The 13338-nt window shown below is 40.8% G+C and overlaps 1 protein-coding gene across 7 annotated transcripts in view; it reads right to left on the minus strand.

Annotated features, from left to right (window-relative positions):
* The window catches only part of si:ch211-278a6.1 (SRC kinase signaling inhibitor 1), an 83868-nt gene that overhangs the window by 7133 nt on the left and 63397 nt on the right, over nucleotides 1-13338 (minus strand). For 4 of the 7 annotated variants that reach the window (XM_035997067.1, XM_035997068.1, XM_035997070.1 and 1 more), the window contains 10 exons: nucleotides 12660-12790; nucleotides 12221-12368; nucleotides 10976-11282; nucleotides 10558-10819; nucleotides 10160-10299; nucleotides 9710-9862; nucleotides 7918-8004; nucleotides 6816-7745; nucleotides 4827-4964; nucleotides 352-396 (listed from right to left, as the gene is read on the minus strand). In XM_035997067.1, the coding sequence (XP_035852960.1) occupies nucleotides 352-396; nucleotides 4827-4964; nucleotides 6816-7745; nucleotides 7918-8004; nucleotides 9710-9862; nucleotides 10160-10299; nucleotides 10558-10819; nucleotides 10976-11282; nucleotides 12221-12368; nucleotides 12660-12790 (2341 nt within the window). The remainder of the gene's footprint in view (nucleotides 1-351; nucleotides 397-4826; nucleotides 4965-6815; nucleotides 7746-7917; nucleotides 8005-9709; nucleotides 9863-10159; nucleotides 10300-10557; nucleotides 10820-10975; nucleotides 11283-12220; nucleotides 12369-12659; nucleotides 12791-13338) is intronic. The other 3 variants (XM_035997072.1, XM_035997073.1, XM_035997071.1) reach the window with 2 other exon arrangements.

The raw sequence follows: 13338 nt of genomic DNA on the forward strand, positions 1-13338 counted from the left end.
GCCAGTCCATCTTGTTTTAGCTGATAATTAACTCTCCCTCCAGCTGGTTTCATGACATGTTGATGTGCACTAGCTGCCTTTCATCTGTATTGGCAGATAATGTCACTGATGCTAAAAAGGTATAAATATATATAGAACTATTGTCGTATAAGCTGAGGGTGGGACCACTGAGAGACTCTGAAGTTATGTGTTCATTTTTCTGAGTTCAAAATGCCCTAGAAATGTCAGTAATTGTTTGGCCAGAGGAAACAAAAAGAGAAACACCATTGGGAACTGGAACTAGGGTAAAAGTATGGGGTCACATTTAGGGAATTATATCCAGGAAAGGTTTAAGAGAAGAGACACCTTTACCTTCATCTGTGGGCCGAGCAGAGAGGTCACCCACGGTGGGCACGTCTGATTATCAGAACAACAGTATCAGTCAAAAGTTTGATCAACGTGTGAGTTTGAGGGAGAAATGAGGTGAGGGCAAGCACTATGGTGGCTTACCCTAAATAGGGATAATTTCAACGTTACAGCTCAATAATAAGGCCTAAATAATATGTGGATCCTAAAAAGACAGATGCTGATGACTGACTGTTTTGACACATTTTGCACAAATATACTTAAAAAATAACCTGCTTGAGTTTTAGTTGTGAAAAAGTAGCTGCCATAATTAGGATTTCTCTTCAAAAAGATCACAAGCACAATGTCAGTGACGGGTTAAAAAAACACCAGGTGAAGTGAACATCGGAAAGTTCTTAATTAGCACTCAAAGGCTGTATGCAAATGAGCCAGCCGGCTTGATAATTTGACGAGATGAGCTGCAGATAATCAGTGTGTTTTTCCAGCATAGTCCATGCTCAGCTGTTTCATTATCCAGAATTTTAAATTAATTACAAGACAGATTTTGCTCTATCCATCTGTAAGCTAAATTGTCAGGATCTGTGCTGTTTTCTTGGTTTGACATTAAAGATGTCAGGAATCGGAGAGAGAAGGAGTGATTTTAAAAGCAACCGCTTGTGGAAACCAATAACGCAATGCTAGCTTATCAGCATCGAGCTTCATTAAGGTTTGAATACCATGATAAAATATTTGTGTTGGTATTTCCAACCAAGCTCATGCTACAGTACATGGCACTGCATGGTTAACAGAGTTTGTGTATTCAATAATAAATTAAGACATTATAAAATAATCATGAAATTATATGTGAAATATATAAATAAACCAATAATTCAAGACATAATTAAACTCATCTTATTATTATGTAATGTTATTTCATCACTCATTTTGTAGTATCAGAATTTAAAGCTTTAGTGCAGAACTTTTTGCTATTAATGAACGTCCGTTAAATTCAAGCCATTGACAAATGAGTTGCTACAAAGCTCCACACAACTCTCTCTGTTTTTCTCAGTATGGCTATGTTCAGAAACTAGTGTCGCCCGGCGACTTTCTGGCACAGAAACTCGAGTGAAGATAATGACCTCTTCTGAAGAGTCCATCATGTTTTTTTAATCCTCCGTGTCTTCCTTGCATACTAGCAACTGCATGGAGGAGGGGTGGGGGCGTGTGCGCAATCACGGAAGGCTTGTATCATGTGGATGCGCTGACAGTGTTGTTGTCATTACTTAGAATTCCTCATGGGGCAGACAGAAACTACGCACTATAGCTTTAACTGCATCATCATCATTTTGATTTCACTAGACATTTTCCTTTTAAGATGTCCTTTTTTCGAAAGTCTGTTTGCTTTTTATTCAAATTTTTATTAGGAACACATTGGTGTACATAATACAGCACAAAAAAGATGAAGATCATCATAAATTAAGTAAAGTCTGATCTAACTGAGGATATCAATTCAACCCAGGATTCCCAACAGTTTTTAAATTTATCTCATTCAAGTCTTACAGTAAAAGTGAGCTTCTCCATCACATTTATGTCGTGGATAACTTCAAACCAATCTTCAACCTTGGGTACATCTGTTGTAAACCACTTTCTTATAAAGGCTTTTTTACTGGCTCGAAAGTCTGTTTTTATTTAATTTTTTCCAATTACAATTTTATTTCATGTCAATTATTTGACAATGGCACTTTTTATTATTTCATACTGTCACTTTTCATGAAAGTGGTGTTTGCACCGTCCTCTCACCTTTCAGCCAATCAAGCTGATACAGAATTACACTGTTGCTGTTCTGGCTATACAGTAGCTAACTTGTTGAAACTGGTAGCAGTTGTAAGGCTTGCTAGCTTAATTAAGAGTAAGTAAGTACACTTAAGTGTATATATATATATATATTCATAATAATCACTTCAGTTTGAATTATTTTACAAATTGTTTTTTTTAAATTTCTGTTTATTTTTCACACGATTTCACACAATTTATTTTTGTGATTATTTATTTCATAATCATTTATTTAATATTGAACACATTGGGGCTCCAAACAAGTTTAGATTGTTCATCTGTAGTAGTAGATATGAGTTTGAGTAGTAAAAGATTATAGTATGACCTCGATGGTTGACAGTTGTATACTGAGTCCTCCGCTTCCCCAATGAATGGCCTGTGCTTGTTTCTTACTGGTGCACTAATGGACTACAGTACTTGACCTCTCAACTACTTGTTGCTCCTCATACTTCAAAATGCCACAAATAAGAGTTATTGGCTATTGTGAAAGCTGCCACAGCTGACTGTTAATTCTCTTGGTTTAAGTCTGCTGGTTCTTTGTTTATTGTCGTTATTCGTCATGCAGTTCCTGTATGTTGCCACTCTAAACGGCTTGGCATATAATTATTTTTTTAAACTGCAGGTAAACGCACTGACTACTGACCTCCCACGCTGACAATTAGCTCTGAGTGCCCACTGTCCCTCGGAGGATAGAGCTTTCACACATACAGCTTCTTTTCACAATGGCTGTTTTGAACAGTCTGTGGACAAAGAGAGTGTGCCGTGTGCGAATGTCATAATGAAATAATAGGACTAATTTTGCTTTCATTAGACAAGTGTAGGAATTCACTATACTTTAAAAGCACAGGGAATCAAAGAGACTGACAGGGGAAGAGTGAAAATGAGAAACGGGCAGCATGCATAAATTGCTGAGTACCGAAAATGGAAGACGGAAAGAGACATACAGAAGAGGAAACGTGAAAGACTTAATGGTGGGGGGAAAAAGGTTGCTGTCCTCTTCATATTGAATGAGCAGTGATTGCCAGTGACTTAAGGGGCGATTATTACATGGCACTGCAGAGATTCCTCCCAATCTTTTCTCAGTCTGAGGTGACCAAAGCTTCATTACGTCCCCATCGCTCCAATCTCTCCCTCTCTGCCTAACACATTCATTTCTCTGCAATCTTCAAGACTGAATTTGTGTCTGAATGCTCTGTCAAATTTTGTGGGGGTAAGGAGGTTTAGGTTCACTCCACTGCTCCTGTTATTTTTCAAATTACATTGACATTAAGCTTTTTTCCCCCCTGTGCACAGGCATGGTGCAAAAATCTTCTCTTGGCTATTCTGGACTGACATGCTTCAACAGTTCAATTTCCTCCCCTCCAGAGGCCATCAAGCATCCTTGTGTCCAGTCCTTTAATTTATAACACGGAATGCTGGCAAATTAAAACCAAAAAAAAAAAAAAAAAAAAAGATGCTGAGCCAGCTATCAGGCAAACGTTTAACGACATATGTATAGAAAGAAGCTGCAGCAGGAAGTTTGCAAGTTTTCTGCAATTAAACTTTTTAATGCCTGTTACAATTAAATATAATAGGCACCAGACTTTAACTATGTATTTGTATGTCTGTGTGACCAGGCTCATTTCTCATTCAAAACAAACAGGCAGAGTTTTATATTTTCTGAGATAAAGCATAATGCAAGACCTAAACAGGTCTAGTATGGGAATATACTGTATAATACTAAGTAAATGTGTTTTATATCTTTTTAATTGGTTTAAATTATATATTTAGAGATCGCTCATGACTTTCAGACATAAAACACAGCTCAGATAATTGAATGGCTCATCCTCCACCACTGTGACCTGTCTGACACGTCTTCTCTGTGGGACAAAAAGCCTGCAGAGGATACTTTGAACCGTTTCGATAAACTCAAGATGAGACTGCCACAACAATGTGACTTTGCCATCAAAGCATTTATGATCATTAGCTAAACTGGTTCTGAATTTAAATATTACCATAGCCACTGTCTTTGAACCCCCCCCCCCCCAAAATGAAAGAGATATCTTAAATATTACACATTATGTGAAATGTAAACTGAGGAGTGGAGCATGGTGGGGATGTGCAGTAGTTCTGTGGGGCAAGGGGGGGACTGAGCGGACATGAAGAGTGATGATAAAGGCTAATCTATGCTTGATCTGGTGAGTAAATACAGAGGCTGCATGGCTCTGTTCTGTTCAGATGCATACATTCTTGCTGGAGGTGTATGAAGGTGCAACCACCTTTATTAGAAATCATGTTTCTATATCCAGAACAAGGTCATCAAATTTGCCTATATATTTAAAAAAACAGAACAAACTGTGCCATATTTCTTGATTTATAGCAGGCACAGAATATTGCCTTTCTTTGCCTCAGTTTAAGATAGAGGGCATATTAAAATGCTGATCTGAAACTGAAAAAAAGTTAAAACCTTTTTTTTATATCAATCATCACCTTCACTTTTATGATTTTTAAACCCCTCTTCTGTGCAAGTCTTTTATTTAATTCCTAAATAAGGGTTATGGCCTTGGCTGCCACCACCGCAAAAGGCAACCAATACAGAGTGTCCGGAAAATACCGTACAGTCCGTCTCGACAGGTGCCCCCAGATAAAGCATGCATTGGCCTTGACAGAGCTAAATATAAAGATAATACCTGGTGCTGGCCCTGGATCTTCAGGATGTCCTCTCTTCTGCCACTTTTAGTCTTGTCTGTGCTGTTCTGCTGCAGGTGCTTTAGCTTGGAGGCAGCCGAGGAGTGGAGGACCTTACCAACACTTGAACTATTCCCTCCCTGAAAGAAGAGCAGAGACAAGAGACGTGTGAATCAGACCTTGGACACACAGTACGTGCTCATACATTTTATTTCTCTTCAGTGCATTTAGTTTACACATCGCACACACATCAGACACACATTAACTCAGAGTACAGAGTTTGGTCCCAGCAAGCAAGTCGGTCTCCTGAGACCAATGAGGTTTTTAAGATCAGAGCTTGTACAGTAGCTGATCCAACTGATCAATCCAGTTCACAGAGTTTCATAATCCATCAGTAGAAAATGACAAAGACGAGAATATAGAAATGCAGCATCAAACTGACGTTGCGTAGCCTAGCCTCACCGCAGGATCCACAAGGCAGTGTGCTTAATGATCTTTCCTGCTGAGTTACTCTGTCGACTGTTTCTAATACGCACAAAAACAAATACAAATGTAGTCAAATATCCATCCAACTGTGCATCTTCTGCACACAGAGACATTAGCTGAAAGGAAAACTAATAAAAGATTAACTGTAGTAGCGTCAAACTGTCAAATCTTTCTCTGCTGCAGTAATTCAAGGCAAAGAAACCTGTTTGTCTTCCTTTTGAGCCCATTCTTCTCTTGATGCAACGCTGAATTTTTGAAAAGCAGACAAAATATACAGTATATTTAATGCTTTATTTAATGTGCTTATTAAAAACTCAAGTGTAATGGGGAATGAAAGGAGATCACTTGTCAGTGTGAATTCGGTGAGTACACAACATTGGACACGAGTAGGAAGAAGGATCATGTTGAAATGTTGAACGCAGTTGAAGTTGGAGTGATGAAATAATGTGTAAAGACACTGCAATCCTCAGCCATGCCTGCGGGAATGCTCCCTGGCTCTACATCAGAGGACTGACACTCACCACGACAGTGCAACTGTCAATTATTGCAGCCCTGCCCTGAGTGGGAAGCTACATTCAGAGCAACAGGCAATACTACGCAAGCTGTCAAGACATCTCACTGAAGTGGCAGCTGACACAGGAACCAAATGAGTCTTTTGATTATCACACATCTTTTGTTGTGTTACGGTCAACTGGAGGTGAAAGGAACTACTAGTGTTCACATGTGGTCATTAGATATTAACGTGGTAGAAGTGATATTTGGTTTCGGCATAAGAGATGGATTTCTGTCCTCATACAGGTTCATGAGTAGTAAGATTGACAATGAAGTTGCTCCCAATTTTCTAGCTTGACTTTTTCGCTCTATATTTTTTATTTATTTTTAAATAATGTTTTTACATTAAAGTAATTATTCGTCTTTCTATGTTCTGAAAACAAATTCACCAAGTCACTTTTAACGTGTGCAATAATAATGTGACACAGTACATACAATATGCTCTTAAGCTTATTTAAATACAGCACAACAGCTGATGTACATTGACACATCATTTTTTTTAAACTATTTCGGAGGCAAAGAGAGTTGATTTCAAGACAGAACAAAGATGAGAAGATAGAGCTGATGAGTAAAGAGGAGAAAAAATAAGAATAAATCATCTATGCATTTGTTTTTATTGCCTGTTTGGTGTAACAAATGGTGAAATTGGCTAGATTTACAGACAGAAAACAGATGCCAGGAATGATTGATAAAGACACAATTAACAACTCTGGGCTCAGCAGGATAGCAGCTCCAGCACTAATCACAGAGCAGGCAAGTAAGGAGGAAGTCTGTTGTCTGTCCCCTTCTACATATTTTCGATTTCAAATCAAATTAGATGCCGATTTAGTTAGGGAGCAGACATCAGAAGCTTGAAAGTGAAGTTCCAACAGTCACCCAGAGAGAAGCAGTGAAGAAAGAAATAGCATGCTGCTTCAGAGCAGGAATCTGCACAGCAGGTGTGAGCAATGAACCTGGATCGATGCTGGGCTGAAAGAGGAGGGCTTGGGTGGAACCGGTGGCTTCTTGGTCTCTGAGGTCGGACTACCTGTCATCTGTACAGGAGTGCTTTTGATGGTTGTCTCAGTGTAGAGCAGCTCTGCAGTTGGATGGCCACTGATCTCTATCAAGGTGTTCTCCAGCTCACGAATAGTCTCCTCCAAGCTGTCCAGCCTCCTGTAGGTGCTGCATCGGATGTCTTCTCTTGTTTTTCTTTGGCTCTGGCTGGATAGACTGCCCATAGAGCTACATGACCCACTGGACTTAAGATGAATGTTTATTGATTTCTGCTGTACCTCAGGAATCTTAATTTCTGTGTTGTGCTGAAGTGTCAGCACTCGATCCCCTGTATCTATCCCTCTCCTTAGAGCCTCCACCAGAAAGCTCTGCTGGCCCGAGTGGAGGGAGGATTTTATTCTGGGTTTGGGCACTGGCTTGGATGACTCCAAAAGGGAATACAGCAGCCTGTAGGCATCCCTGACAGTTTTTTCCTCTCGTAGTAGCACTAGGAGAGGCTGGCCAGTCAGCTGGACCTCAGGGACTTCATTAGTCTGTGGTGAGATAATCAGGATCTGCAGAGCTTCTCCGATAGTCCTGCAGAGCTCCTTGGCCTCAACGGGAGACACCACCCTCACCTCCAGCTCTGTCAACAGCAGAGCAACTTCGTGTTTTAACTCCATATCATCCTTAAAACAATGCTGCTCTCGCTGAGGAGGGCTTCCAAATGAATCCCTTTCTTTTGAAAATTTAGTCTGGTAGACGGTGTGGTGATCAGTCCAATCTCGGGATGGACTCTCTTCTACAGGGTCATTTGCTGAATCTCTGACAGGATCCTCTGAGGCAGTCGGCGAAGCTGGCAAACACTCTGTCAACACGATGTGAGGAACAGGAGACAAGCGCCTTCCCTATAAATAAGTAAAGAACTTGCAGTTTAAATTTAAACACAATGAACTGCTCTTAGCTTCAGCACAATCCAACAACTTTCCGTTTGTGATCACTGCAGACTTTGACAACCAAAAGAAAGAACACTATCTCTTGACATAAGTATCAGTGTGTAAACATGTGTGTGCTCCTTACTGTTGCAACTGATGTGCTGCCTGTGTGGTCTGCCCCATGCAGCTCTCTCTCAAGTTTAGAGCAGTCCGCTAAGGCACAGCTGGACAGCTGTTTGACACAAGTTTTTACTGCTGGTCACACAAACTAACTCACTCTCACACACACAAAAACACACCACATCAACTGTAAACCCACAGCAGAAAACACTCACACAGAATGTCCTCATGTGGTTGTGAAGGACTGATGCATTCTATACAAAGAAACTCAATGTGCATTAAGTTTGTGTCCAAAGTGCATTAATGTGCCAAGGATGCTTTCTAAGGCAAAGTGTGCACTGTTACTAAATAACACTATTTTTTTTAATTTTGTGCAAAGATAAACGTGCATTAATCAATATTCTCAATTTTCACATTACATCAAATAAAATAGATGAAGAAAGATGTTAAACGTTAAAAGCATGCCAAAATCGCTGAAAAATTCTAGCCATAAAACAACTATTTTAGCATCTTTAGCTAATTGTTGTGCTGTAATCTTGCTTTATGGTTGAAGCTCAAAACTATCATCAACATAGGCAGCTAAATTTCCAGCAAAACTCTGTACGTGCTACCTGCACATCAACAAACAGACAAAATTAGCAATTAGCTAATAAGGAAAGTTGAGCAGCGGATACTTTCTTCAGGAAGATCAAACCAGAGGGAATATAGATCTTACATTCATGAAGTGGCAAGAAACATAACTCTCAAATGAATGCTAATGTTGCTCCTTGTCTGCTGGATGTGTATGCAACTGTCTGTTAACTTTATAAGCCAGTGATATGGTGACGTTTGTATGACAGCAGGTTTTAATGTTTTTCTTGCCCCCGAGTGGCCAAAAAATAATTAATGCAAGTTTAACTTTGTTGTGTGTGTACAAATGATCACAATATCAAATAATTACATTCTGTATATGGTGGTTATACATGGTCCACACCAGTTTAAGACACAGCAACAGCAAAAATTGATTACTGACAGGCTTGTGTGGAAATAAGACTTTCCACAAACACAGCATATGCACACACATTTATAATTGGTGAGAAATATTATATGCAGAAGGACGACTTTGTGTTAATTTCTGCTTGAAGAGATAGGAGAAGTGGATGTGGCTGGAGGCTGAGCAGTAGCTGGTGGTTTCTGTGAGTGGCGGAGGGGTGAAGAGGAAAAAAGGCTTAAGAGGGCAGCAATCCACAGCACTCAGAGTTACCTCAGGGCCCGGGGCCTCAGAAGGCCACAGGTCCAGTCTGCTGGGGGGTACACTTTTCCTGCTGCGAGGGCTAACAGGCAGGGAAAGGGGAGAGGGAAGAGCGAGCCTGAGCGGGGCTCTCTCAAACAGCTGGAGAGAGGAAAGGCAGGTTCAAAAGCTGTCATAAAATGTAGAATAAAAACACAACAGCCACTGAATAATCAAAAATCTGTTTTTGTTTAATTTGTGTTCCATCAAATTTCAGGCAAGCCATCTCAAACACAGTCCAAGAAGCCATCAGGGTCCATCTGCCTGGCTGTGATCTGTGAGCCCTGGGTGATGATGTGTGTGACTGAGCAGTATGTGATCTTTGGGCTCTCCCAGTGCCAGGGGCAGGGGGACATATGGCACCTGCTGCTTGAACATGTGGTAATGATGGTGAGCATGTCTGCTTGTGAGTATGTGTGCATGCAAAAGCCAGTAGCAGATTGTGGACGTAACATAAATAATAAAAAGAGAGCAGTTTTCTAAGCCATTGAACAACAGCCTATTAAGTATACGATCAACATAATACACATCCCATGTTTCAGTTTACCTCCAATTCGGCAGCAATTCTCTCCTCCTCTCCTTCCTCCTTGTCCCCAGAGGCAAGTGTGGGGGGTGTAGACGCAGGACGGGGGTTTTCAGACAGGGTCCTCCTCAGTTTTACATGAGGCTTCTGACCTTCAGTTTCTTCAGATTCAGACTTCTACAATCGCAAATACACAAAAAGGCTTTTAACACATCTGAAGCCAGTCTCCGACGCATGCAGCTTCAACATGTTTTGATCTCACAAGAATATTGTTTAGGTCTACAAAACAATAGATTAGCACCGATAACCTTCTTTCTAAGTGGGAAAACTAATGTGTTGATATTTACATTTGAGGAACATCCCTGTGAAATTAAAACACCTATTTGACAATCCATTTATTTAATGGCACAATCCTTACTTTATGTGATAAACATTCATATTACAAATGTATTTTGTGAATTATCTCTGTCTTACCTTTATACTTTTGCCAGGAATGAGGGGCTCTCCGCTGCGGCTGGTTATGCCTGGAGAAGACGGGAAACTGCGTCTAGGTGGTGGAGGAGGAGGAGACTTGGAGGGTTTCTCTGTGCGATACCGCGGCACTGTCAACTCATCTGGAAAAGGAAGTAATTCAGGCATCTTGAGAAAGGACTCATACAGTGACAGTGGCATTACAGTGAAATTAGGACAAGCTATGAGGCAATTGCAGACATTATGTGTAGTGTGTAAAACCTGCTTTACTCAATATTAAGTGTTATGTTGAGTAACTTATTGCATTTCAGAATCTATACTGTATCTCCAGTTTTGATATTTTTCCTATTTGGGGTTCCTTGATAATGATGCAGACTGTTTTACTGAACTCTCCATCTCACCAGAGCCACGCCTGGATCCTCCATCTTTACCAGAGAGCTTGTGCTGGGGCTTGCTGACGCGGTGCTCTGGGTTTCCTACTCCACTTTGGGGGATTTGGGAGGATGCCGTGTTAGAGGAGGGCTTTATTTGCTTGGCAGCAAAGTCCAGGTCTGGAATAGCTTTTAATAACTCAGCCTGGGTCTCTTCCAGCAACCGGTTGATGTCCTGGGCGCTGTACTGGGTCAGACTGGCCCGCTTCTCCTCCCAGTCCCGCTCTGCTGCCTGTGAAGTGCAGACACTGATCTAAACACTTTATAAACACACAGCCAATGTGGTGTTGCAGAACTGCTGTAACTATGATGTGATATGATCTGTAATGCAGACTATGTGAGCAGTGAAACCAGAGAAGAAAAAGATGAAAACAGAAATAAATCCTACCAGTCGGACCTCCACGGATAAAGCTTTGTCAGCTAAAGCACGCCGTTCCAGCTCCTCCAGGGCTTTGCCTTTGTGGGGAACAGGAGGATGATTGTCCTTGTGAGGGCCAGACAGGTTCCCGTGGCCACGGCTGAGGCTGGAGTGGGGGCTCCAGTTGGACAGGCTGTTGCCTCCCCCAAGGTCATTGATGGTGAGTGGTGGGCTAGTGGTGAGGTCAAAGTCTGAAAACTTTCGCAAGTCGTCGTTGTGCTTTGATGAAGGAATAGAGAAGTCCTCCTGCTTCTTCCACACTCCATCATTTGCTTGTCTGGTAAAACATTGAAGATGAATTCTTAAATCACATTTTTGAAATGTAACACAAAAAAAAACATGAATAATCCATCACCTGAAGTGAAAACAAGTGTTGCTGAATGCCTTTTTTTCAAAGCTCAAAACACTGTGAAGGGTACAAACCTCTGCCAATACTGAATAATTCTCCAATAATTCTCCAATTCTCTCTCTTTTACCCACAAAGACGAGAGGATACAATTAATTTGATAAGCTCTTTTGATCAGTGAGGTTAATTAAACTGTGGGTGCTTTCCCGTGACGTGATAGACGTGTCATGACTGACGGATAGAGGACAGAATGCCTAAAGTCACACTCACCATGACATTAAAAAGTATTTATTCATGTGCCTGAAATAGCCTTTATAGGGTGTTACCCATAAAGCCAAGTGGTCACATTAATACTAGCTACTTGAATGAACCCTTCAGGACACCTTTTATTCTACATACATTATGATTTTAAAACATCGCTCTGTCTAATAAATGTTTACTGGTGGAAATCTCTGATCCGATTCTACAGCAATATCTAATCAATTTTCCTTGGTCCGAGGCCTGGCTGTCCACCTCATAAAAATCCATAATGTTCTGCTGACACACAGACAAAGAGGGGTGAAAACATAATCTCTTTGGCAGAGGTACAAATGAAAAAGCCTTCCTTGAATTGATTTACAAATGGGTAAGTTTTTTCGTGTCAGCTAATACCCGACATATTTCACTACATATCACTATGGAAGAATTTATCACACAAATGCACTCAGTATTTATAGGATTACTTAAAACTTTTCCATCTCCAAGTCCATGTAAGGACAGTTCATACGAGTTTTATTATTTAGTTTCTTTAATTCAACACAAATTGGCTTTCCTTAACTAGCATATAAAGCACTGCTGTACTGTTGCTCTTAGTCAGAGCAGGTTCATACTTGCGCATGGTGGCGAGGGTATCAGTTATAGTCTTGCAGCGTTTTAAAAGGGCATCAAGCCTGTGTGGCTCTTCTTTCAGGAATTTGACGGCCTCCACCTCCACCCTGAGCACCACCCGCATCTTACTCTGCAGGCCTGGGAACTGATCTGCAGGAGAAAGGAGAGGAGTAACACAAGAATCCAACCATGTTTCCCTCAAACAAATCAATTCCACTTGAACGCCTTTTTTGGTAATCAAGAAAAAACACGTTGAACCACTGTAAATGGTCAGGGAGTTCATTAAAACAATGAGCAATCTGAGACTGATTAATTGTTTGACAGAATGACTGTGGGTGACAACCAGTGCCTTGGTGAGTAATTATGCATTGAGTGCATTTTAAACTGTGTTTTCTATTACCTGCCTGTGCACAAAATGTGAAATGCACCAGCATGACTCACTTTTCAGTTCTGTGAGTGTTTCTCCCAGCTTTCTCAGAACAGTGGCCTTCTCCTCCAGCTCCTGCACTGTCACCAGCTTGTGGTTGACAGACGACTCCTTCTGGATCTCCTCCACTGACTTCTCCAGGTCACTGAGATGGAACAGACAGAAGGCTGAACACCAGGGAATCCTCTGCTACACCTACATTTTACTGAATATTTATCTCAGAATTATGCTATTTGAGTTTCAGGAAAAAACTTCCACCAATAAACTGTCTCTCAATCAACTGGCAGCAAGACCAACAGTTCTGGACAGCTGAACTTGAGGAGTGTGGACAGGTACTCAGACGTTTTAAAACAACTGAGGTGAAAAGTAGTACAGAGAATCTGTACAAATGTGCGTTTGCTCAGCTCTAATAGTGAGTGTGTGTCTTGTCTGTTCAGACTTACGGCAAATAAATCGGCCTTAAGTTATTTAATGAATGAAAGTTCCATGTATAATTAACTGAAATAAATTGGCCATTAGCCAGGCTGAATAACTGACATTGATTAGCAGAGATCATCTTAACAGTACAACCAATTAGTTTGCAATCAAAATGCCGCTCAGAGTGAAATTCAGGAACTCTTGTGCTGCTCACAGAGAGATCCAGGACATATTACCGCAGAACATTTCCACATATGAGACAGAAGCAAGTTATCT

The sequence above is a fragment of the Sander lucioperca genome, chromosome 21, assembly GCF_008315115.2.
Source record: "Sander lucioperca isolate FBNREF2018 chromosome 21, SLUC_FBN_1.2, whole genome shotgun sequence".
Taxonomy (NCBI): domain Eukaryota; kingdom Metazoa; phylum Chordata; class Actinopteri; order Perciformes; family Percidae; genus Sander; species Sander lucioperca.